Below are 27392 nucleotides of genomic sequence, written 5' to 3' on the forward strand. Positions count from 1 at the left end.
TTGTGGGACCTTGAGTCCTTGTCCAAGTGTCAGCAACACTCCGCCCCTCTACCGGCACTCACAACGAAGCGTCTCCCACCTGAATGACTTAACTTCTAAAAGAATGCCTAAGAAAGTTCAGTGGACAGTCAGCTGTCAAGAAGCATTTGATGACCTGAAGCAGGCCATGTGCACTGCACCAATTCTGCAAAGTCCTAACTACTCCAAAGAATTTATTGTCCAAACAGATGCATGTGAGTTGGAGGTAGGGGCTGTGCCGTCACAATTGAATGATGGTCAGGACCAGCCAGTAGCTTTTATTAGCAGACGGCTGACCCCCAAAGAGATATTTTGTCGGATATTAACCCTCGGGTTAATGATCTAGTGGTTTCTTCCTCCCTAGATAACGGGAACATTATGGGATCAAGGGAGAGCCTTCGCTCGGTTAATTGGATCTCGTGACTGAGGAGCGATTCAGCTCTAACCAGAAAAGCATCTAAAGTGCCCACAGTGCTCTTTCGTTTCTCTATCGTTCCTTGCAATAATAGCAGGGATCGCACAATATAAACACCTGGGGTATCTCTATAGTGGAATTACCTTTACCTGGGGCACCGTGTGATAAAAAAAAAAAAAGATACAATATTTCTACCACACAACTCACGACCAAGACCACAAAAAACTCAAAACCAAGGGGGGTGGCCCTGCCCTGTCTCTTTCTGGCCCTGAAGGTCCTGGTGAGGGTAATCAGGGCAGCAGGCGTGGCCCCTCAGGCTTGTGGGACCTTGAGTCCTTGTCCAAGTGTCAGCAACTGTCCGCTCCTCTACCGGCACTCACAACGAAGCGTCTCCCGCGAAGTGGGTGGCGCGAGCAGTTCTTCAAGCTCCTGGCGCAGGTAAGGGTAATCAGGGCAGCAGGCGTGGCCCCTCAGGCATGTGGGACCTTGAGTCCTTGTCCAAGTGTCAGCAACAGTTCGCCCCTCTACCGGCACTCACAACGAAGCGTCTCCCGCGAAGCGGGAGGCGCGCGCAGTTCTTCAAGCTCCTGGCGCAGATGAGGGTAATCAGGGCAGCAGGCGTGGCCCCTCAGGCTTGTGGGACCTTGAGTCCTTGTCCAAGTGTCAGCAACAGTCCGCCCCTCTACCGACACTCACAACGAAGCGTCTCCCGCCTGAATGGCTTAACTTCTAAAAGAATGCCTAAGAAAGTTCAGTGGACTGTCAGCTGTCAAAAGGCATTTGATGACCTGAAGCAGGCCATGTGCACTGCACCAATTCTGCAAAGTCCTAACTACTCCAAAGAATTTATTGTCCAAACAGATGCATCTGTGTTGGGGGTAGGGGCTGTGCTGTCACAATTGAATGATGGCGAGGACCAGCCAGTAGCTTTTATTAGCAGATGGCTGACCCCTAGAGAGAAATGTTGGTCAGCTATTGAGAGGGAGGCCATTGCTGTGGTTTGGGCTCTGAAGAAGCTGAAGCCATACTTGTTTGGCACTCACTTCCCAGTTTAGACAGACCATAAGCCCCTCTTATGGCTAAAACAGATGAAGGGTGAAAACCCCCAAACTTTTGAGGTGGTCCATTTCGCTACAGGGGATAGACTATACAGTGGAACATAGACCTGGGAGTAACCATGCCAATGCAGATGGACTCTCCAGATATTTCCACTTAGAACATGAAGACTCAACTGGTCAAGGTTAGTTTAATGTCCCTGCGTTTGGGGGGGGGGGGGGTTGTGTAGGAGAGTAGCATCTGCTTCCTATGGTTACCCCCACTTTTTGCTGTGTTTCACTGGTTTATCGACTTTAGTCTGGCTGTGGCCCTGCTAATCAGGACCACAGCCTAGCTTTTCTCTCTCTAAATTGGTTACCTGTACATTAGGTACACTCCAGATTGGTTACTGGGTTACCCTTGTGAGTCCCTAGTATATGGTACCTTAGGTACCAAGAGCATAGGTACCCCAGAGGCCTACCAGGGGCTGAAGCATGTATTATTCCACCCCTGGGTAGCCTTCCAAAATGGCACAACAGGTCTGCACTTGCAGCCTGGGTAAGGTGGTGGAAGCACCCCTTACTCAGATCTAGTATACCTATATCTACCATTTAAAACAGACACATATAAACCTATAAGTCACTCCTATGGCAGGCCTTGACAATCCTGAAGGCAGAGTGCTTAGTTTTGTGTGAGAGGGTGCTCTAGCATGAGCTAAGCCCCTTTCAGCTTTCGGAATCCCTTCCTTAAAGCTGTTCTGTGAGATGGCCATACCATATACTCTTAAGTGCATTATAATCCTCGCGGTTAATGCTAACTTTGTAATGGCTTTATCAAAACATGTTGTGTTTGGTGTAAAACACTTTGGTATCCCACCCCCTGCCAGTTCTGTAGGCGGGGGTAGAATTCCACCCTTCTAGAAGGAGAAGACATGTACACACTTACTTACCCGGTAAATGTTTAAAAGAGCCTCAGCATCACAAAATGGATGCTGCTGCTGCCACAGACACGAGTCTGACCTCCTGCTGCTGGACAAAACTCCTGCAGGAGGAGCCTGGGCAATAGGTTTCCTATCCAGGGAGTGCCAGCACCTCCCCAGACAGGCGTTAGTGTATTGGGACAGGGTGGGTTGCATTCAGTGAATGCTTTTCAGACAGTGCCCGGGGCACACAAGTTGGCCCCGTGCATTTCCCAGTTCAAATCGGTTGCTGGGGCACTCAGCCCCAGCTCTGGCGCGAAAATGGCCAAAGGGGAAGGGATTTAACCACCCCCTCCCCAGGTCCTCCCATAGGTGGGACCCTAGAGTTAGTCCAACCCCTAAACTTGGTATAAGTGTAGGAACCCAGTCCCTAGGACTTTAGATTACCCTGGACGAAACTCTGATACAAAATCTTGGACCTTTGACATTCCATATCGACTGGAAGACTGAGAGATCTCCCTTGGGGTCAAGGAGTGACTCTCCTGTTCAAACAGGCACCAAAGAAGCATCTTGCCGGTCCGCATTTTCGAGACTCCCGCCGGATCCCGAAGAATCTGCGACACAGGACACAGACTTCCAGACATCTCCGAGGCTGACACGAGTTCCCAGCGAAGCTGAGACCTGTAGCTATCACGAGAGACGTGGGGCCGGAACACCTGGACATCCTGCACATTTGCTAGTGCATCGACTTCCCGAGCTTTCTCGAAGTTGTGCATTGGGCTACTTGTAGTCCAAGCCCAGAGCACCTTTTGCATCGAAGATTGTGGACCTACACTCCACGAGTGTTCCGTCGGCCTGCTTTCAGCATCTCCGCTCAAGGCTCCTTCGCGATCCCTAGTCCGTCGACTGGTGGGTCCCCACGAAGGACAATCCTTTGTTTCTTGGGCCTTCCTGGTTGCTCCAGACGTGCCCTTACTTCCCTCCAAAGGGTGAGTCCGTGAGACCTTACTGGTCTGCATCAAAGCCATACTTGTCATCTTGCGTGGGTTGCTGTTGCCCAGGCTTGTTGGGTCCAGTCCGGATACCGACGCTGCAGCACTCGACATCCGACGTGGGACAGCTCGACTCCAGCTCCTGGTCGTCGTCGACACCTCCTGGGCCTTGTGGCTGAAGAGTCAAGCTTCACCTACATCACCTTAAAGCACCCGACATCGGCTAGCATCTTCTTGTCGCCGTCCTGGTCACTGGCTAGTGACCCAGACTCTATCTCCTCTGCTTTTAGGAATGCAAAAAACAGAAGAGGGGCCCTGAAGACTAAACACGCTAAGAGGGGAACAACCCACCAGGGCGAGATAAATGTAAAAAAACATGGAAGAGGAGTTCCCAATCGTAAAGGGGAAATATTCCCAACTCTACAGGAAAAGCCCAAAAAACAGCTGAATAATATCAAATATTTCTTTTTATTAACATAGAAAAATATATCAGTTCTAGAAAATTAATACACAATACATTTCTTTATCATAAGTTTGTTTGAAATTATCATAAAAAACACATGCAAAAAATATTCTAACAACAGCCTTAGGACAAAAAGAACATTAAAAGATTGACACACAATTCACTCACTCTTCTAGTCAGACCCAAATCATACCCATACCAATACACACACTCACATTCAAGCAAAAACATCCAAGAAAAGCGCCGACGCGCGTTTCGGAACAGTGCCAATACAAGCTTCCTTCATCAGGGCGCAAGATACAGATAATATGGATAAGCGTGGTCTCTCAAGATCCAACAACCCAATCCTGGGAAGGAGTCCTAGTAACAGTCATGGCTGGCAAAACTTATATTCAAGCAAAAACATCCAAGAAAAGCGCCGACGCGCGTTTCGGAACAGTGCCAATACAAGCTTCCTTCATCAGGGCGCAAGATACAGATAATATGGATAAGCGTGGTCTCTCAAGATCCAACAACCCAATCCTGGGAAGGAGTCCTATTAACAGTCAGGGCTGGCAAAACTTATCATGTAGCCTGTCTGCAAAGGGCCCTCTATGTTGTCATGGGTGACAATCGCGAGTCGTATTCGCCCTCTATAGTGACACGAGATTCCGTCAATGCCCGGATTCGAGTCAGATAAGGCAGAAAGCTCAAATGGTCGTCGTGAGTCCTGTTTAAATAATCTCCCAGAAGCACAACAAGGTGTCAGGGTTCTAAAATAGCAGCTTTCAAATGGGATTAGGAAATCGGAAACTATGCAGCACCTCAGGCAAATGAAAATGCAGGACCTGAGAGTAATCAGTGTGACGGCACAGACATTAAAGGGACGACAGGAAGCTTGAAGCTTGAATTCAAGGCGGAATGAAAAAATAGGCAGCCTAGGAATGGACTGTCGTCCTCCCCGGTGGATGAAATGACAGCAGGACCCCTCGACTTCGCAGGCCGGATAGGTTCTTCAGATCTCCGATCCACCCTTGGATCCATCCGGACACTTTTCTCCTGGTCGCCTGCAGCACTTCTTTGCAGCTCTCCATTGGAATCGACGATGAAACCCAACACGAAAAGACTCCTATGCACCCGGCTTCCTTGGGTGAGGTAACACAAGTACTTCGGTGCTCCCATGGGTCTTGACTCTCGAAGTGTCCAGTACTGAAAGGGTTTTACTGTAGTCCACTCCTAAGTGTCCTTAAACTTTAACTTTGTAACTTTAACTTTCACCATGGAAGTCAATAGTGATTCGCGGCTGTGTTTAGACACTGCACGCTTCCCCCGTGGGTATCCGGCATCCCTACCTTGGGTGGTTCCTGGTTGCCCCAGCGGTTCTACAGGCCCTAGGCCTAACTTCTATCCCTCACATGGTTCTTTTAACACTTTCTTAGTATATGGTTAGTGAGGCCCCTAGGGAAAAACGTTTACTGTGCTAATTTACTGTGTGCTATTTAAGTTCTTGTATTGTACTTTTACCTCTAGCCTCATAAAGAGACTAGAGGGTTGTGTTTTTAGAATAAATACATATATGGAGAAGTGTGGCTCACTGGTTAGAAGCAGCAGACCCTGAAGCAGAGGTCGGCCCGGGACCAGGGTTCAATTCCCGACGCAGCAGGGTCTTGGGTCAATGTCCACGGACTCGATAATTCTCGCTTAGGTGCCTTCGCTAACCATGGGTCCCACTCTGCAACTCTGGGCAATAGCTTGCTTAATCTCCCCAACGGCCCCAGCAACGCCGGGGATGCCTGGCTTCACCTTGGGGTGCCCTCTCACAGGGAAAGCCAGGACGGGTTCCCCAGCGGTATACAGCGCCAGGACGCCACGTAACGAGGTAACAGTGCGCTTTACAAGTATACATACATTACATTACATATGTTATATATATATACCTGGTGTGGTGCTCTTTCATTTGATCATTCAAGAGATTATAGACTGGTAAAACAAGCTCCTTTACATTCCTTCAAGACTTAGCCTGAAGGCTGCTCTCCACAGCTACCACTAGGATAGCTTTCTGTAAAGGTTGTCTTAAACCTAGCATCAATAAGGGTCGTTCGAACTGGTGCAAGGTGACCACTAGAATAGTGGACATCATATGCCAGGCCAACTTCTCACAGCCACTTCATACATCATGCTGCTTTTAATCTTAGCACACTTGTGCGTGAAATCTGAGGTCTGGTGGCTCTGCTGGGGAGTTGAGGTCTAGGGCTCTTCTCTGATTGGTCAACGTTTGGACCTACATAAAGATGCTGACAAATGTCAAAATGTTTCCTTTCCCTTTGGTGGTTTCTAATGTATTTCTATGGTACTTCTTTTCTAACTACCGCAAAACTCCCACCACGACTACGGGTAAGATACAAGCATGTGAATCTATGAAAGATAGCAATACTGGAGAACCACAGTGTACAGGCAAGTTACTTGTTTTTTATATTCCAGGGTAGGTCTACTATTTCATTGGCGCATAGCTTTGTTGTGTACCCATACAAGTCCAGTTGGGCACCAGGTTCTCAGTTATTTATTCTTGCCTTTACTTTAGCAATCCAGAGACCCCATATATGCTGGACTTTCCTCCCTCATTCTTACTCTGAATTCATCAGTGGCATTCGTATACATTACTAGGGCCTAGATTGTGCCACTTTTTTTTATATTGTCTTTTCCATTATTCACCATATATATATTTTCATTTTTCTAAGTCTGTAGTCTGTCTTTTTGGCTGACTTGAGATTTATTAAGGTCTCTGACAAGTACCTTCCTCCACTGAATGTCGGGAATGGCATTTAGGGAGCACCTCACCTACTCCCACGAAAGTATGACTCCTAGGCTAACAACGGTCTCTCCAGAACTACTAGGTCCAGTCCGAGGCTGGTGTCCCCTGTGCACACCACAACTACCCCAGTCCATGCAGTGTGTGGCTTGTGGCAAAAAAGAAATGTATCAGCAGAGCAGGGCATCCCTTCTCACCAGAGGTGGGAACAGAGGAAATTGACTAGAAAAGCAATACTACAGTCACTAGGGCCCTAAATAGAATCGAGACCAGAGCCTTCTTCCAAATTGCTATTCAACGAATGGTTTATTTACACCTCCATCATCTTTAGATTAAATAAAAGCTTTGTTAGAAGACAGTTATAAACAGAACATCAAGGGCTGTATTATTGTAATTGCACCTTTTCACTGTTTGTGCCGGGTGCACCTTTAAAAAGGTGCGCCCGGTGCAAACAGTGAAAATGCGCCCTAATACCATGAAAGTGCTGCCCCCAGGGCACCACCGAACTCCAGCTGCCCTGGGGGCAGCGCATTACTATGAAAATCGGAGCAGCTGCTTTACAGCCACTCCCTGTTTTTACTATGCAGGCAGCACCATACCGTCTGCACTTTTGAAGGGGATTAGAGATCCCCTTGTAGGTGGGTGCAGTGACTGCACATGCCTGCAAGGGAATGTCTGGGGGGTCCAGGGCCAGAGGTCTGCCATCAGGGGACGCGCTGACAGTGCTATCGGTATTACAGAAGGGGACGCACAAGCGTCTGCTGCCCCTTCTGTAATGCCAGATTGCCCTGGGGGCACGCAATGCGGGCGCAAATTCCTGTGGCTCCCCCAGGAGCACTCTATAATACGGCCCCATGTTTATAATTGTGGGCCTACGGAACCAGTCTGGTTATATTAGTCCATTTGACAAATGTAGTATTTCAGAAAGCATAAACTAATTTAGTTCACCTAGGAGGGAAAGTAGAAAAATAAAATACAAACGAAGGAGCTAAAATTAATCTTTCCATTTTCTGAACAGCATAGTTCTAATGATTATATACTTGAAGATTAAGAAAAGCAGTGAAAGAAAGTAGGTGAGGGGTTATGACTGTGATAGGAAATAGGCATATAGTCTAACCACCAAATAAGTAATAAGGCAAAATGCACACTAGACTCCGGGAGGTTGCTTCTCTTTCGGGATTCCGACACTAGGACCTCATTGGGATCTCCCTGCTGGGTGATGTCTGGAGTGGGACCCATTTACGGTCCTTCTATGATTTATAGGCCCTCCACTCTTCTCAGTTCTTCAGATATCTGCAGCTAGGCCATGCCATCCTCTCCTATATATCGGATGGCACTTTCTTGCCCGAATATAGCCCACCTGAAGCTCAGGTCATGACCGGTGACCTGGGGAAAGGAGGAATCTCCTGTATCTATCGCTCCCTTACAAACAACACCCCCAACTCCCTACTCAACTCCGGGACAAGTGGGAGGGTTGACTCTGGGCCCTGGAGGACGCTGACTGGAGAGACGCCTTGATGGCTCCTAAAATTTTTGCAGTCTCAGCAAGGCTTCGACTAGTCCAAATATATTTCCTACACACTGCCTATCTTACACCTTTGCGTCTCCACCACGCGGGGCTTCGACCTGATGCTTCCTGCCCCTGATGTCCTCACTCCAGGCAGTTTTTTATCACATGGTATGGCTATGTCCTGTTATTCAGGGGTACTGTGAATCCGTAACTGAGGAGCTCACAGAGGTCTTGGGCTGGGAGGTTCCCCTTAACCCTATACACATTATCCTAGGCATCACCGAGGGGCTGGATGGCACCAGGGTTGAGACGCTCTTTCTTAACAAATTTAGGAAATTTCGTCGAATGTGGGGCTAATGGGCAGGAGTGATAGACAACTAAAATGGACTGGTACGCTGTCTAGAACGGGAGTGGGTATGCCGATATCGGCCCTATGTACGTCTACCCTTTTATGCCGATGTGATATGTTTGTGTCTTTGCCTTGCCTTTTACGATGCACTCCTAAATGGTGCAGTTTTCTTTGTTGCAACCTAAAATCAATAAAAATTGGTTATAATAAAAAAAAAAATAATAAGGCAAAATGCATACGTTTTCCTACTGAGATCTGTTAGAAGTGCGAGGCATAGCGAACATACACACAGCTCATGTAACCCATGCAAATGGTATTCGAGCTGTATTGCTTTGACAAAGCAAAACAGTTGCTATGATATTCTATGTTACAATAGACGAATAATACATTTTTTTACCTGGCAGAATGGAATAAATCTTCACACCCAGTCCTTGTTTCACATAGAGGTCTGAACAGGCACACTGTTCAGAAATGTAGACTGTGCTCCAAAGACATTCTTTTTTTTTTTTTGTCAGAAAACAACAGGATCAATGAAGGTTTAATTTTAAAATAAAAAAAGGCAGGATCTGTAGCATTATATGTAGATCAACACAATCATGGGAAGCTCAAGGGGCAGGATAATCGTAGTAAAGGAGAGCTGCCAGTGGGACGTAATGATTCCACTCGATAACAGGATAGCCAAAAAAAACAAACAGTCCGCCCACCAACAAGTCTCCGATCACCATAGCAGCAATGTAAATCCCTCGTACTAATCGAAGCAAGGGAAATGCGCAAAGAACTACCCCCACAAAGACCCCGAATAAGAAAAGGAGAAAATAGAATTAACCAAAAGCAAAGAATAAGAAGGCCATAGAAACAAAGAAAAATAGGAAAACAACAACACCCCTCCCCCATCCCCCCACCCTGCACCCCTGCATGTGGCCATGGCCCACCCCCCAGCAGCGTGCCTGTCGCCCATTGGAAACCCGAAATATAGACAAGAGATGAAGAGAGCTAAGGAAATAAAGATAAAAGGAAAAGAAATAACCAACAGCCCACAATAGGGAAGGGAACATGGGGGGGACCCCCAGCTCGGGAGTCCCAACCTCCCCCCCCCCCTCCGCCCACCTTTAAAATCAATCAGAGAGCAATTACACAATATTGGGAGCACCTACTTAAACAGGAGGTATCAGTCACTACGCAGTCCAAGTCCCGCAGGGGGGGCATAATGCACCCCCAGCCGCAGAGATGGCGGCCTAAGCACACTCGACTCCCACAGGTAAACAGGAGCAATGAGGCAGGTCCCACCCGCCCCAAAATGCCGGACCGGGGTATAAATTTCAAAGTGAAACAGTCATGGCAGTCCAGGAAGAACCAGAATCTCGCCAAAGTCACATGAAACAGGCAATCATCCACCACCGATCGTAGTCCACAGAAGACGTTGTCCTGTAGCCGATCCGCCGTGAGACATCAGGAAGTCCCCCCAGGGAGCAAGTTCACAGTGTCGCCATCAGTAGGCCCCCTCCACGTCGATCCGCAGTCCCGCCTCAATAGCCGTAGCCTTTATCACAATGAAAGTGGCGAACGAAGCTGGTGACGGCCCCAATGAAACATCGGTTCAATAATAAGCAGGACTTCTTCCCACCATCACCAGAACATAGATCTGCGGCCCCTCCGAGAAATACAGTCGCCGTCCCCCGGCTTCCAGTACAACCAGCCGCCGCTACAAGGTAAAATCCATCGGATCGCCACTGGTCCGACAAACAGCGCCACGGCACCATACAGGCAGGCGTAGGAGTCTTCGGTCCCCTTCCAGACAAGATGGCGAATTGCTTGTGTATCAGCAATGGGCAACACAGGATGCCCTCCTCCCCACCACCAGGCGTTGTTTGCGGGCCCCCCCAGCCCAAAAGGCACAATAATAACGTGCTCTCGTTAGCGCACATAAGTTGGAGTTAAACGTCAAATCAATTTGCAGGCATGCAAAATGCTCCAGATAGACAGGGAGCAATTCTCCGAGTTCGGCAGCCAACAAAGATCGCTGGGGGGGGAAGTATGGGGGGAGGAGAAGCGAGCAGCGCAGGAGAATCGTGCATTGCACCTGGGAAGGGCTTCGGCGGTGTCGAGGGTATTTTCAGGCTCCCTGGCGGGGGGGCCGGCGCCCCACAGGTCGATGTGGCCGCTGTTGATGCATTGGCGGTCGGGTGCAGCGAGACGCGAGGTCCCGGTCATCGCATCGGGCAGGCCGCCCTGCTCCGGTGAGCATATCTCCGTCCCCGGAGCCAGGAAGTTCGCCAGAATCGGACGCCTCACCTCGGCGTCCCCTCCGACGCACGGTAGCTCCGCGCACTCAATGGGCAGGCAAGCGGGACAGGCGGTGAGGAGAGAAGGTCGGCGGAGCCGGGACTCGGTGCGGCCATCTTGGCCGCCGGCCCGGCTCCGCCCCCCCCAAAGACATTCTTAAAATGCATCAGTACACTGACATTTATGCCGATCTTTTCAGTAACCTGCTTATTGATAGATGCTTTTCAGAAGGCAACACCTCAGTGTGCCAGTGTCTACACTGGCTGAAGCTAATTATAGCTTATCTGTGGCAAATGGATGTACTACAGAGACCACATTCCCATATGCATTCTTGAAAAGAATATTTACCTCTGAGGCAATTCATCTTGGGTGTCGTTACTGTCTTGGCTGCTATAGAGATAGAAAACTACAATATGGTACACTTTCTTTCAGTTCAGTTCAGTTCAACTTTATTCGGCTAATATAGCCATAAAAGCAGGAGTACAGAGACAAAAAATAAACATTTACAGACCTAAAAAACATTTACAGACAATTATTAGCAATGCCTATATCAACAATTTATCACATACATAAATGGCAGTTGATAAGAATGGGACTAAGTAGCAATTAATTCAAAACGGGTAAGTTCATAGTACTACGTTAAAAAAAACTAAATAATTTAAGTAAAAAAGGTTTTCTCCATGATTAAAAAGCCAGACTAAAAACCAAGTTTAAAACCATTAAAACCACATGTCTTACAAAGGATGAACTCAGTGCATTCTACATTTGCTAATGCTGGGTGGAAAGGGCTATGGACGCCAATATTACATTACAGCTTGTATCCAAGCCGTTTCCTGATGAGATACACATTAAACAGAAACCTACTTATGCAAAAGACAACCAGTTGTGAGGTATTAGACTTGATGATGCGCTCTGCCTCTTTGTATGATCTGACACCCATGTTTTTACAAAGGGGTCTGATCCAGCGATATCTAGATGATTTATACGCTGGACAAAAAAACAGTAAATGGACATCATCTTCCTTTGCCTTTAACGCGCAAAGGGAACAGAGGCCATTATCGTTTTTACCTCCCCAATTGCATGTTTTAGCATTTGTCTGTAATACCCCGTATCTAAATTGCAAATATAAGGTTTTTGCTATTGGTGGTCTTATTTCATCCATGAATGGTTTGAATGCAGCATTATCTTTTGTAATCATAAATTCCTGGGTCAATATGCCAATAGATGAACTATGGGATAGCTCATCATTAACATTGGACCAGTAAGTTGACTTTAGAAGCTTTTTACACACCGGTGTCATATTCTGGGGTTCGTCTCAAAAATGGGACAGCCCTAATCTGGTACACCAAAGGGAAACATGTTTTAGCCAGGTGATTTTCTTATATTCATCAATCTGAATGATTTCCATCAGACCACTTTTATAGTTACACAACTCCGGGGTTGTCCATAATCTTATCCAATACAGCAGTGGTCTAAGAGCTGCTTGTTGATCCGTCCTTTTAAGATTCAAATCCAAAAACATTGGAACTAAGGGGGTTCTAGTTGGTAGTTTGAGTAATCTACGCAAAAAATGATTCTCTTCCTTTTCAAAATTGCGTTTGCAATGATGTCCCCAAACCTCGGCACCATAAAGTGCCGCTGCTTGGGCCTTTGCCCTAAATACTTCAAGTGCCGGTGTAATGGCTTTAGAATAACTAGCTCCGTGCACTTTTAGGATGGGCATCGAATTCTGCTTAAAAGATAGCTTACTCTTTGCTAAATGTCCCTTCCATGAGAGATTACTATCCAACATAATGCCTAAGTAGTTAAAACTCCCCACATATTCCAATTTTTGGTCGTTTAGAACCAAATTGTTTCTAAAGGACTTTTGCGGATTTATGGACATATATTTTGTTTTAGATGAGTTTATTTCTAACCCCTTCTTTACGCAGTAACCATAAAATGAATTCACCAGGTTTTGAAGACCCCTCGGGGTCTGTGAGATGAGGATTGTATCATCGGCAAAAAGTAATGCCGTGATCACCTCATCTCCTAGCTTCGGGGAGTCATGGTCACAATCCCTTGGGTAAACAGGTATATCATTAACATATAGTGAGAAGAGCGTAGGCGCCAGCACGCAGCCTTGACGCACGCCACGACTCACCGGAATGGGCTTTGAAAGTTCACCTCCCTTCCCCCATCTAACTTTGGCATAATTCCCGGTGTGTAATCTAAAAAGTTCTTTAAGTAGCTCCCCGGGGACCCCCATATCTCTTAAAGTGATCCACAGAAGATTCCGTGGAACCAGATCGAAGGCAGCCCTCAAGTCTATAAATGCCACGTACAAACTGCCCTTTCTTATATTAATATACTTCCAGCAGATGCACGTGAACCTGAACACTTGGTCCACAGTACTAGTTTTTGGTCTAAACCCTGCTTGGAATTTAGACAATATCTGCGTCCCCACCATCTATTCTGTGAGTCTATTTAAAATATGCCTGGCAAAAACCTTCTGTAAAAGGTCAATTAAACTAATTGGGCGATAGTTGCCCGGATCGTGACGATCCCCTTTTTTGAAAATCGTTACAATTTCTGCCCCTTTCCAACTGTCGGGGATTGGTGTTCCAGCCACTATAGAATTACATAGAAAATTAATGTATGGCCCCCAGACTTCAACATCATGTTTAAGTAGATCTCCAGGGATCTTGTCCGGTTTTGGGGCTTTACCCACTTTTATGGCTTGTAGTGCCTGGGTAGTTTCCTCCATACTAAAACATAGTGGTGTAATGCTCAATTCTAGATTACTCTCTTTATTATGTACGGGCGACCCCTGTTCATTGTAGGAATAGAGTTTAGTGAAGTGGTCGCACCAAGTTTGTTCGTCTAGATAAAGATCCTTGGATGATCTGCTCTTTCTGTTACCTTTGGCTATTAAACTCCAAAAGGTGCCCTGATCTCTCAATTTGGCTGCTGTTAGTAAATCATCCCATAGTGCATCTTTCCATGCTTTTTTCGCCTGGGTCAGGATTTTGTTATATGCATGTCTACTTTCTTTAATAGAGTGGGAGTTTTTAGATTTAACAGTCTGGATCAGATGGTGCTTCGCTAAGCGGCAATCTTTATTATACCAAGGATTAACCAACCGTAGATGGCCGTCGCTTGGGTTCTTGTTCCCTTTGCAATTTTTGCTCAGAAAGGGAATTAAAGCATCAACCAATTTGTAATGTAGATCTAGAACTCCCTGGCTACCTAATTCGGGCTCCTTGCACGACCCAATAGTGACGGAAAAGGTATTGTAAATATTTAACATTGTTTCATCCTTAGCTAGGATATAAGGCCATCTCAGTGCACGTCTATTGTTAGTTATCTGCAATTCCCCAAGTGGACTATTTCTTATAACCTCTTTGTCCTGTTTTGCTAGAAACGGTTGAGGATGTAACCATAGTTGGAGTGGGAGATGGTCACTCTCTGTCCTATCATCTATTTTGAGATCAATAAGTAAATGCCATAGACTCCTGGAGACCAATATAAAGTCTATATGTGACTTACAATTGCCTTTATGAAATGTCGGGGCTGCTGGCTATCGGACTGCAAACGGCCATTACATGCCCTAAGATGTCAACTGCAAAATTTGGGTTACAGCTACCGTACATTTGACAGACCCAGTAGAGTCCAGATTTGGGATATCATTAGCCATATCTTGTTCTTCAAGTAAGTTGTCAAAACCCAACACCGGTTCGTATTTGCAATTAAAATCCCCTCCTACTACTACTCGGGCATTTGGGCCTAGAGAATCTAAGAGGGAATCTAGATGTTCTATGACCTTAGATTCTTTATTTGCTGGCTACGGCCTATTGTAGATGTTTATTAAATATAGAATTTCTTTTTCCCTTGTCACCACTTTTAACCCCATTAGGTCAGGGGAATGGGTTATCAATGTGGTAATCTCTATTTCTAAATTTATTCTAACCCAGATCACCAGACCCCCTGACGCCCTCCCTCTTACTGAGGGGATTGCGTCGCAGTAGAAGGTTTTGTACCCCAGTCTGTGGGGGATTTCCAGAGCCCAAGTTTCTTGAAGGAGGATAATATCGTAGTCCTCAATGTAGATACACCAGACTAGGTCACGAAGATTCCTGGCTAGCCCTGCTATGTTCCATGATATTAGTCTTACTGGTAGATTATCTTTAGAACCAGATAGGGGTACATTCAGCAATTCCTCTTGTGTGGAATTGTCATCCAGTGGAACAGGTGCTATATTTAATACTTCCAGTGAGGTGTTTCTGGAAATCGGTCTCCCAGACACAGTCCTATCAATACACCAAGTACTGGCCTCTCCTAAGGTACCAATGTTATCGCTATCGCAATTAAAAAGCTTTTCCCTTGCTAATGCCATTGGAATACAGCCTAATACAGGCTTGTCATCGTGATTCAATGAGGGCGCTACTATCTGTGCAAACTCGAACTCTAAATTAAATGTGTTAGGTTTATCTACTTGTGTAGTTAAAGGTAGTCCCAACCCAGGGCTCTTGGTCGATACAAGTCAATCGTTTTGATCCAACACACTCAGTGCCTGATACCTGTTGCGCATTGGGATCTCAAAGACCGGACTTTTATTGAAGCCAAAAGGCCTAGGTGATATGTTATGTTGGGCACCCTTTGCTAAATGGCTATAAAAATATCCCAAGGGGTGTACACCCACGCTATTCTCACTCTGCTTCAAAGATGCTGCTCTAAGAAGCACAGTCGCGACATGCTGTGGGTGCCTAAAATTAATGATGACACAATCACCCCTACAAGTTTTCATGGCATTTCCGATCCACGGGACCCGTCTAGTTGTCAATATCTGGTCCGAATAGTTTATCGGAAATCCACAATTCTTGTTCAGCCAGGAAACAGTTTTATGTTTAAGTGAATCGTGAGATTCCTGGCGGGAAATGGACTCTATAGGGTCTAGAGGTGGGACATTGGAGAGTACAACCACATATGGTTCACAAGCAGGTGGAAGATTAATTGGGCGGATTTTTTTTACTGGGATCGATAGGCCCCCTTTGGTTACTGGAGCCGTTTTGGTCTGAGTACACTGGCCATCTGATCTCCCTATGTTCGGCCGCGCTTGCCCTTCCCACCTGTATCTTTTGTGCGACATTAGCTGGTTGAACATCCCTTACCCTCGGTTCTGGGCTGTCAACGTTAGATAGTTGGTTTAAAAGGCCACCTAATCTAGATACTTCAGCTGTCAAGGCATCTATTTTTGCCACTAGAGGCTTGACAGTAGATTCTAATTTAGCCTCAAACATTTTAGCAATATGGTCCAAAAGATCATAGTCCGTGTTAGTGCCACTATTTGTAATCATAGTCATAGTCTCTTTGTGGCCAACAGTACTCTTCTGCACTCTATCGGGCATTTTTTTATGGTGTGTTCCTCCCCGCTTTGTCGTTGTTTTCCTACATTTCCTCACCGCTCTCTTAGGTGGTGAGCGTCGTGTTGAAGCATCCATAGATATATCTGGTGAAACCTCATCTGTTATGTCCTGGTCAACCACAAGCATATCAGGAGTTTCCACTATAGGAGCATCACTAATAACATCAATGGAGGAAAAGGGGGCTGAATTTAGATCACTACAGACATCAATGGGAGTATTTGGTATCCCAGGTATATTATCCCGTCCCAGTGATTTCCTTCTGTCATTGTTGATCTTGCTCACCATTTTGACTAGATAGTTATCCATAGTTCCTTTGGTCTTTGCCATCAATAGCAGCGAAGTACTGATCCCTGTAACGCTTATATCTTTTAAACCATGTCTAGATGTGACTATGTACACAAAGTCTAATGTCTATAACGTCAGATGTACTTCCTTAATGAAAATAAAAAATATGAACTGTAGAAAAATATGCCATTTAATCATAAAAGTCTTACTTTTCAGGGGGGTGGCCCTGCTCTGCCTCGGTCTGCACAGACTGCCCGCCCTTTGCCCGGGCATTTCCGCACGAAGCCTGGTGCGTCCACTTACCTGCTGGCCCGGTGACTTTGTCTGCAGCGTCTGGGGGGCTAACGCTGTGTGTCTCCCTGCCGCCGCTTCCCTCCACCTTGCGGCCGGAGACTACAGCTCCCAGGCAGCTTAGCGGGCACTTCCGGTTTCCCTCACTATCGCGCCCGGAGGCGCTACTTAAGAGGAGAGGCTCCCTCGGTGGAGCGAGGGGCATTTCCGCACGAAGCCTGGTGCGTCCACTTACCTGCTGGCCCGGTGACTTTGTCTGCAGCGTCTGGGGGGCTAACGCTGTGTGTCTCCCTGCCGCCGCTTCCCTCCACCTTGCGGCCGGAGACTACAGCTCCCAGGCAGCTTAGCCGGCACTTCCGGTTTCCCTCACTATCGCGCCCGGAGGCGCTACTTAAGAGGAGAGGCTCCCTCGGTGGAGCGGGGGGCATTTTCGCACGAAGCCTGGTGCGTCCACTTACCTGCTGGCCCGGTGACTTTGTATGCAGCGTCTGGGGGGCTAACGCTGTGTGTCTCCCTGCCGCCGCTTCCCTCCACCTTGCGGCCGGAGACTACAGCTCCCAGGCAGCTTAGCGGGCACTTCCGGTTTCCCTCACTATCGCGCCCGGAGGCGCTACTTAAGAGGAGAGGCTCCCTCGGTGAAGCGGGGGGCATTTCCGCACGAAGCCTGGTGCGTCCACTTACCTGCTGGCCCGGTGACTTTGTCTGCAGCGTCTAAGGGGGCTAACGCTGTGTGTCTCCCTGCCGCCGCTTCCCTCCACCTTGCGGCCGGAGACTACAGCTCCCAGGCAGCTTAGCGGGCACTTCCGGTTTCCCTCACTATCGCGCCCGGAGGCGCTACTTAAGAGGAGAGGCTCCCTCCGCGTCGTGGGACGCGCGCGGGACTACACTTTTTTTCAGAGTTGAGGACCTCACACCACAAGGAAACCTACTGAGATAGTAGAGCCATTTATTTAGAGTGCATACATGTTCATTCCTCATTTCTAACTTTGTTTTTCGCTGTGTTTTGTTTTTGTATATTCATCATTCACTACAGTTGTATTTTAAAGGAACTTTGAGGTAAAGGTTATCTTTTGGAAGTTATAATATATTTTAAACTCAAATCTCATAGAAGCAGATTAGATCAAAGTGGTTCTAAAATGCACCATTGTAATAATGAAGTTTCATAGAAAAAAGTGACGAAAACAGACTTTAATTTATGTAAATGATCAAAACTGCTATCCTCTTCTGACCGAAATGTTATAGCAAAAGATTCTTGCTGAGTTATATATTTTCAATCGGCAGTGCTGATTTAATTACAAACTATATTTTCTCTCCTTTCAGATTTCTGCTATTGCTTCTAAGATCCCTGAAGCAGATTATTACATTCTAGAGAAAACATCACTCTCTGCTCAAAATGTCAGCCTTTTTCCGGTTATGTTGCACCTTCGCACTGTGGAAGCAATGTTTTTTGCTCTGCTGGATAAAGACTTCTTGAACGGCGGTGAGCACCGGGTGTTAAACATGGCCAGAAGCACTGTGGGAAAGCACTTTGAACTGATAATCGGGGATTCGAGGACCAGCGGTGTGGACCTTGTTAAACAGTTTCTCTTGGACTCTGTTACCAACACGGAGCCACGAGTCGTCTTTCCACGGGATTCAGTGGTGCGATACAGAAATAGGTTCCAGAGAAGTGGAGCAAACCGAGAAGAAGAGATGTGTGATGCACTGCTCCAAGCAATAGCCTTCTATGAACTGGTCCTCTTCAATGGCCACTCATAACACTGTATTCATTTCCTGTATTTTTGTGATGCATAAACCATCATTTTGACTAAATTAAATGCTTGTGTGCTTTTACAGCATCTTTGTCAGAGCTTGGTCCAGATGTGGCTGGTGAACTTTAAAAGAGGTAGAGCAACAATAGTTACTCCAGAATTAAGTGAGGCGCGCAAACCCGACTTATCAAATACAATGGGCAAAAATCCACTGGACACTTTTGAATTAGTTCCATATCTCTGGTTGTTGGATCACAGAGCTATGGGAAACCTAAACACATGTTGGTAAAACAATATATTTTCAGCACTGATTACCTGAAAATAATTTGATTTTCTTTTTCTATTGCGCTAGTATTTCCAACAGTATTACGAAGAATGTAATAATAGTTTTTTTTATCATACATAAAACTTCATTATAGAATAGTGAAAGATACAACAATCACCTATTCTGCATGTAGTTGGGATCTTTACAAAGATTTGGTGTTAGAGCAGAACAGTGAGGGATAGCCTAAGCGACAGTGGCTGTAGTTACGTTTTATGATGAGACATGGTGAGATTGTCTAACTTAGTCTTTCTTCTTTGACTCTAAACCACTAGATAGCATCATTCCAAGCATAACTTGAAAAGGTGGATCTTCAGACATTTTCTGAATTTCAGGTAAAGTTCCTAGCTGTACTGACAGGGGTTTCCAAATGTTTGCCTACATCCCTGGACAATGTTTGTCCTAGTGCTTTCTTCGTTCAGAATTTCAGTGTTTCCAGGTGAAGCATGTGCTTCTTTATAGATGCTTTTGAACCGCCATGTTATCAATAAATCCACAAGGTAGCTTTGTCTACCTACATGAATATCATTGAAGGCGAGACAGCAGATTAAAAAAGTTATCAATACTTCCACGGGAAGCCAGTGCAGCTCCTCAAATATTCAATAGATGTGGTTGATTTATTTTGCTGTCAAAACATTCGGCGATAGAATTAAGTATTGTTTTGGTTGAGGCTTGCAGGTAGGCTTACTAAATTGGCAAACTCAACCATGTAAACAGTTATAATAAACATTAGCTAAAAAAGAAAAGGTTTTACAGGCTGTTCAAATTATCTGGGTGTATGCAAAAGAATATGCCCTCTTATTTTCTAGGTGCATATAGCATCTTTCTTTTCCCCTTACTCATCCTTTCTCATACCTACCATCACCAGCCTACATATTAGACTAATGTCGAAGTATAAGCAAACTAGCGCTACTGTTCAGGTTACAAAGGCCTTTCATGTTCAGAGAGCAGATGTAACCCTAACGAGGCATGTGAGCTGTAGATCTTATGCTTTGCATACTCCTGCCATCTAGTGTTCGGTCCATATGTTTGCAAGTTGTTTTTCTTCGAAGAAGTCTTTCCAGTCACAAGGTAGGTGACTCCTCCTTTAGGTGATAGTGCGCATGGGCATCGACTCCATTGTTAGATTGTTATGTTCGAGGCATATGAGCTGCAGATTGTACACTTTGCATTAGATCACCACCTGGTGTTGGGCTTGGATGATTGCATGTTGTTGTCTTCTTGAAAGAAGTCTTTGTAGTCACGAGATAGGTGACTCCTCCCTTGGACAATAGTGCGCATGGACATCGGCTCCATCCTTAGATTGTTTTTTTCCGCCACTGGGTTCGGATGAAAGTTTTCCGCTCTGGCTAGAAATGGACTTTTCAAGCACTTCGAAGCACAAAAAACTTCCCAAAACTCTCCAAACTACTCTCGATATCAACTATCATCTTTTCGACTCCATCTGCTTGATTCCGGTCGTCGACGCGGGCCATTGGGCCTATCCACACCGTGAGGCCTACACCACATGGAAAGGACGCCATTCAAGAAATGCCCCAGGTGGGAAGCAAAGTTTCCACACAGTGACCACCACGAGGTCTGTAACCTGTGCTTATCGCCAGAACACGACAAATCCAGCTGTACAGCCTGGCCGTCCTTGATGATGAGTATAGTTTAGGAGGAGGGATAGACACAGATGAGCCTTTCCCATACCCTACACATGATACAGACTGGGAGTACCCAAACCCACAGGATATACCAGACGTTCCTGACCCACAGTCATACCCATCAAAACCTTCTCCCCCAGAAGATAACATTGGCTTTGGGCACCTATTGAACAGAGCTGCCATGTACCATAAGGTCACTATGCATTCTGATGATGCAGAGTAAGGATTTTCTGTTCGACACATTTGAACAATCACAAAGATCTGTTCAAATTCTTCCCATGATCAAAGGGGTCATCGAACATGCTACAGAAGTTTTTAAAGCCGTAGGTACTAGGATTATAAACCCTAGAATTGAGAGAAAATATAGGCCTGCACCTACAGATCCTACCTACATTAAGGGACAACTACCATTAGATTCATTAGTTGCATCAAATGCTAGGAAGAGAGCAAACTCAAAACTTCAGGTGAAGCACCCCCACCTGACAAAGAATCCAAGGTCATAGATGCCTCAGGCAAAAGAATAGCTGCGCAAGCTACCAACATATGGCGTATAGCTAATACACAAGCCCTACTTTCCCGGTATGATAGGGCTCATTATGACCAGTTAGAGAAACTGCTAGAACATCTACCTGACCAATATAGGACACAGGCAAATGATCTTATACAGGAAGGCAAGCTGATCTCAAATGCCTCAATCAAGTGCGCACTAGATACTGCATCTAGAGCTGTAAATACCAGTGTCGTACTTAGAAGACATGCGTGGCTACGCATTTCAGGGTTTAAACAGGAAGTGCAAACTACCATTTTAAACCAACCATTTAATCAAAACCAACTGTTTGGACCTGAAGTAGACACAGCACTTGAAAAAATGAAGAAGGATACAGACACCACCAAATCTATGGGGGCTCTACAGTCCACGCAAACTAGAGGTTCCTTTCGTCGCTCCTTTTATAGAGGGGGCTCCAAACAAACAGGTGCAGATAGTACAACATCCTTCAAATCTAACACACAAACATCCTCTAACAAGGGATACTTTAGAGGAGGATATAGAGGGAATAACAACAAAGGAAGAGGTTGTGTTATCAACAGTAATCAAACCTCTTCCACCTCAAAACAGTGACTTTCCTCTGCTTCCCCAACAGCATTCCACTCCTGTGGGGGGCAGATTAACGCAATTCCTGCCTGTCTGGAACTCCATCACATCAGACATGTGGGTAAGACTGATTATCCAGTATGGCTACTTCCTAGAACTTACAGCAACCCCTCCACACACACCACCCAGACAGCATCCAATGTCTGCAGAACACCTTACTCTGCTCAAACAAGAAGTTCTGTCACTTCTACAAAAGGACGCAATACAATTAGTTCCTTTACAAGAACAAGGAACGGGGGTTTACTCGCTGTCCTTTCTAATTCCCAAGAAGGACGGGACACTAAGACCAATTCTCGACCTCAGGCCCCTCAACCATTACATTCAGTCAGATCATTTTCATATGATCACTTTGCAACAAGTGCTCCCACTGCTGCAACAGGGCGATTTCCTCACAACACTAGACCTAAAGGACGCCTATTTCCACATTCCTATACATCCTGCTCACAGGAAATATCTAAGGTTTGTACTGGAAGGACAACATTATCAGTTCAAGGTCCTTCCATTCGGAGTGACAACGGCACCACAAGTATTCACAAAGTGCCTAGCAGTAGTAGCAGCACATCTCAAAAGACAACAAATACATGTCTTCCCTTATCTGGACGACTGGCTCATAAAAGCAAAATCATTCAACCAGTGTGTTCAACACACACATCAGACAATTCAAACATTGCACGACTTAGGGTTCACAATCAACTACACCAAGTCACATCTGCAACCCTCTCATATACATCAGTATCTAGGGGCTACAATAAACAAGTCTACAGCTCTAGTGTATCCCAGTCCAGCAAGGATACAGAGCATTCAAGCCTTAGTCACAGTCTTTCAACAGCAACACTCTCTGCAAGCCAGAGTGTTCATGAGACTAATAGGCATGATGGCTTCTTGCATCTTCATAGTGCCATATGCAAGACTGCAAATGCGTCTGTTACAGGAATGCCTAGCACAACAGTGGAACCAGGCTCAAGGTCAACTAACAGACCTGGTGTTGGTAGACAGCCGCACACATCGCTCTCTGCAGTGGTGGAATACCAAAAACTTGACAAAAGGGCGGCCATTCCTCAAACCTGTTCCACAACTAGTGCTCACAGCAGACGCATCCCTCACAGGATGGGGAGCCCATCTCCTACATCAAACAACTCAAGGACAATGGAACAGTCAACAAAAAGTGTTCCATATAAACAATCTAGAGCTGCTAGCAATATTCTTAGCACTCAAAACATTCCAAGTACAAGTACAGAACAAAGCTGTCTTGATCCGGACGGACAACATGACAGACATGTATTATATACAAAAACAAGGAGGGACACACTCTCTACCACTGTCCCAGCTTGCACAAGACATTTGGAGATGGGCCATTCCACAAAACATACATCTGTTGGCAGAGCAACTTCCAGGAGTTCACAATCAGATAGCAGATCTGTTGAGTCTGCAGACACAACAAATTCACAAATGGGAACTACATCAACAGGTTCTTCAACCATTCTTTTGCAAGTGGGGTCATCCAGACATAGATCTGTTCGCCACACAAGAAAACGCAAAATGCCCAACCTTCGTCGCCAGGTTTTCACACCGGCAGTCCAAGGGCAATGCAATGTGTATGAACTGGTCAGTCAGATTTGCGTACGCTTTTCCGCCAATACCACTAATACCACTAGTAGTACGCAAGCTCAGACAACAGTCTCTCAAACTAATCCTAGTAGCTCCCACATGGGCACGCCAACCGTGGTTCACCACACTACTAGAACTGTCTCTAGTTCCACACCAAAAGCTACAACTGACTCCATCCCAGCTAACACAGAACCAAGGAGACATCCAGACCCAAATGAACTGAATTTGGCGATCTGGCTCCTGAAGTCTTAGGGTTCGGTTATCTTAACCTACCACCGGACTGTATGAACATTATTAAAGAGGCCAGGAGACCTACTACCAGAGCTTGCTATGCCGCTAAATGGAAGAGGTTTGCCATTTACTGCAACAATAACCAAATCGATCCCCTGGATGCTTCCATCCAAAATATCTTTTGTTACCTTTTTGGTAAACCCAAATTGGTGAAACACCGCGTTTGGAGCGGATCCCTCTCCCCACTTTGAATGACACCACACCGCCAGAACGGCGGACATCTTGGGTGAGGGCTAAGGATTGGGGCGGTCTAGTCGTCAGAAGGACGCTAGACCGGTACTTAAGGCAGGCAAAATAGGCGGCCGAATACTTGGGAATTGCCGTTTTGATATCTGGCGAGACAGAGAAGCTCTGCCAGACTGTAGAGCATAGCGCGCTCATCAGGAGCACTGCAGCACTTTTAAAACTCCCGTTTTTGTCAGTTTATTTGAGAATGTTTTGTCACTTTACACCCTGCTTTTAAATACTGTATTTCTCACTGACCGCATACCTGCATTTAAAATTGGTGAAACACCGCGTTTGGAGCGGATCCCTCTCCCCACTTTGAATGACACCACACCGCCAGAACGGCGGACATCTTGGGTGAGGGCTAAGGATTGGGGCGGTCTAGTCGTCAGAAGGACGCTAGACCGGTACTTAAGGCAGGCAAAATAGGCGGCCGAATACTTGGGAATTGCCGTTTTGATATCTGGCGAGACAGAGAAGCTCTGCCAGACTGTAGAGCATAGCGCGCTCATCAGGAGCACTGCAGCACTTTTAAAACTCCCGTTTTTGTCAGTTTATTTGAGAATGTTTTGTCACTTTACACCCTGCTTTTAAATACTGTATTTCTCACTGACCGCATACCTGCATTTAAAATTGGTGAAACACCGCGTTTGGAGCGGATCCCTCTCCCCACTTTGAATGACACCACACCGCCAGAACGGCGGACATCTTGGGTGAGGGCTAAGGATTGGGGCGGTCTAGTCGTCAGAAGGACGCTAGACCGGTACTTAAGGCAGCCATGCTGACGCGCAGCGGGCACGCGCGGCGGGCTCGCCGGAGCATCGCCGGAGTCACGCCAGAGTCCAGCCCGTCTGCGCCCGTCTGCGCTCGGACGGGCGCGGGGGCTGAGACGTCTGGCCAACGGCGTATTTACTCCTCGGAAGAGCTGCGCAATCTGGATATAGGTGAGGCACGAGTGGATTGTGCAACCTTACTGAAACTCAGAAAGTATGCCATCTCTGCCCCCCTTAATGTGATTCCCTTAGGGCTTCACTGAGAATAGCCAGCTTAAATACCCGCTCGCTCCATTGTCATCATGTAGAAATCTATAACTTGTTGCAGGACAATGAGATAGACATACTGACTCTATCAGAGACTTGGCTGGGCGATAACTCGATGCCGGACATCATCGCCGCCCTCCCAAACGGCTATGATGCGATATGGCATAATCGCCCAGGAAATGCACGGGGGGAGAGGTAGCGGTTCTTTTTAAAAAGGTTTTGTCAGTGGAAAGTCTGCTGTCAGAGACAGTCGATTTAGCGGACTTGCTTGGGGTTAAAGTCACTGTGAATAATTCATGCTGGGTGGTGCTAGCTGTTTATCGCCCACCCAATGCAACCCCATTGTTCCATGATTTATTTGGTCCCATTATGTCGGACTTATGTACCCGTTACACCAAAATTGTAGTAACAGGAGATTTTAATCTACATTGGGATGAGCCCCACTGGGACCTGCCTATGCGCCAATTGGACACCTTGATGTCAGCCCTAAGCTTTAAACAACTTGTGGAGGCTCCCACACACAATAAAGGTCATGTTCTTGACCTTGTATGGACCACCGATCCAAATGTGGCCCTTAAAGATGTTGCCCCATGTATATGGTCTGATCATTATTTAATATCTTGTGAGGTACGCATTAACGGCCCTAGAAACAACTTACCACTGGAGGCGAGGAGTATCCGTAATTGGGCAGAGGTTGATTTGCTAACCCTGACCAAGGTACTCCTGCCAAGGGATTGGACTTCGAGTCCTGATTGTAGCCTGGACCGGGACTATGCGGATCTAACGCAGAGCCTAACCCTAGCTATTGATCAGATAGCACCTAGGAGAACAAAGCTAATAAAAGGACCTGGTAAAGGGGCCCCATGGTTTACACCATCACTGAGGGACCATAAAAGGAAGCTTAGAGCGATAGAAAGAGGATGGAGGAAAACTAAACAGGCCTCAGCCAGAAACCTCTATCGAACCTCTCTTAATCTATACAAAAAGTCCATTGCTCTAGCAAAAGCTGAATACTATGAGGCTCGCCTAAGCAAGGCAGCCAATGTCCAGAAGGAGACCTTTAAGATCCTGTCGGAGTTGAGTAAAAAACCCGATAACTCCCAGTCTCCTTTAAATTGCAATGCCTTCCAGGGATATTTCTTGGAGAAAGTGAGAACTATTATCCAAGAGATAAAAAGTGGCATGGCAAGTGGGATGGCCACGCAGACAGCCCCTTATAAACCGGCTGACTGTACCATCGCACTGTTTCCAGAGATTGATATACTGAGTCTGGAGCAGCTGATGGGTCGAATTAAATCCGGATCTCCAGCAGATCCGTGTCCGCCACGAGTCTTTCAGCTAGCCCGCCCTTTGCTGGAGGAACGCATCATCTTCCTCCTTAATAGATCCTTGGAGACAGGGCAGATACCAGCTGAGCTCAAGGAAGCACGTGTAAGACCCTTGCTAAAGAAACCAGGCGCAGACCCCGCTGTGCTAAAGAACTATAGGCCTATCTCTCAGTTGCCATTCCTCTCAAAAATACTGGAACAACATGTATTAAAATCCCTGTCTATGTACCTGGAGTCTCACCATCTACTCCATGAGCGACAGGCAGGGTTTCGTGCTCATCACAGCACCGATTTGGTGATGCTCTCGGTGTTGGATGAATTGAGAGGTCTGGCTGACGGTAAGAAACCGAGCGCCCTGATTTTGTTAGACCTTTCAGCGTCGTTCTATACCGTCAGCCATGCGTTGCTTCTGGAGAGGCTGAGTGACTTTGGTATCAAAGGCCGGGCCTTCAGATGGTTGCAATCCTTCCTTTCGGGAAGGACCCAAAGGATACAACTTGGGGATGAAATTTCTGAGGTGGGGAGGTTAGAATGTGGGGTGCCTCAGGGCTCGGCCCTGTCCCCACTTCTATTTAATCTCTACCTGCAACCTCTGATTGCTTCTTTGGCGAGCATGGGCTGCACAGTATTCAACTATGCGGACGACACTCAGCTGTTGCTGAGTGTCGATAACACAAGTGCCGCACAACTCCAAACCCAGAATATCTTGAGGTACACGGTCCAATGGATGACGGGAAATCTTTTGAAAATCAACCCAGACAAGACCGAGGTATTGGTGATTCCATCTGCCACCTCCCCATGGGGAGACCTCTACTGTCCCGCGGAGCTAGGCCCCGCTCCAAAACCTAGCCTGAATGTAAAGAGTCTGGGGATCAAACTGGACTGTGATTTATCGATGGTCAGTCAGATCTCCTCGGTGGTGGGAAGCTGCACCAACATCATCCGGCAGCTACGCAAGCTAGCCCCCGTTCTCTCCCAATCCATGATGCGCTCAATCGTAGCAGCCACCGTGATATCGAGGATAGATTATGGAAATGCCCTCTATCTTGGCCTGCCAAAAACTCTGATACATAGGCTACAGGTTGTTATGAACGATGCTGCACGTCTGATTTTTAGACTACCGAGACGATCGAAAGCATCTCCCCTGCTACAGAGCCTGCACTGGCTCCCGATTAAAGAGCGAGCAGAATTTAAGAGTCTGTGTATAGCTCATAGAGCAATCTATGGTCTGGCACCTGCCTACATCAAGGATCGCCTGGCGATGTACAGCCCATT

At 46.5% G+C, this 27392-nt stretch overlaps 1 protein-coding gene across 2 annotated transcripts in view; it reads left to right on the forward strand.

Moving 5' to 3' along the window:
• Window positions 1-18589, forward strand: part of TEFM (transcription elongation factor, mitochondrial) — a 174635-nt gene extending 156046 nt beyond the window's left edge. For both annotated transcript variants that reach the window (XM_078654385.1, XM_078654386.1), the window contains one exon: window positions 18074-18589. In XM_078654385.1, coding sequence (XP_078510511.1) covers window positions 18074-18511 — 438 coding nt within the window. In that variant the 3' untranslated portion in view covers window positions 18512-18589. The remainder of the gene's footprint in view (window positions 1-18073) is intronic.
• Window positions 18590-27392: the final 8803 nt, after the last annotated feature.

This window comes from Lissotriton helveticus, chromosome 7, assembly GCF_964261635.1.
Source record: "Lissotriton helveticus chromosome 7, aLisHel1.1, whole genome shotgun sequence".
Taxonomy (NCBI): Eukaryota; Metazoa; Chordata; class Amphibia; order Caudata; family Salamandridae; genus Lissotriton; species Lissotriton helveticus.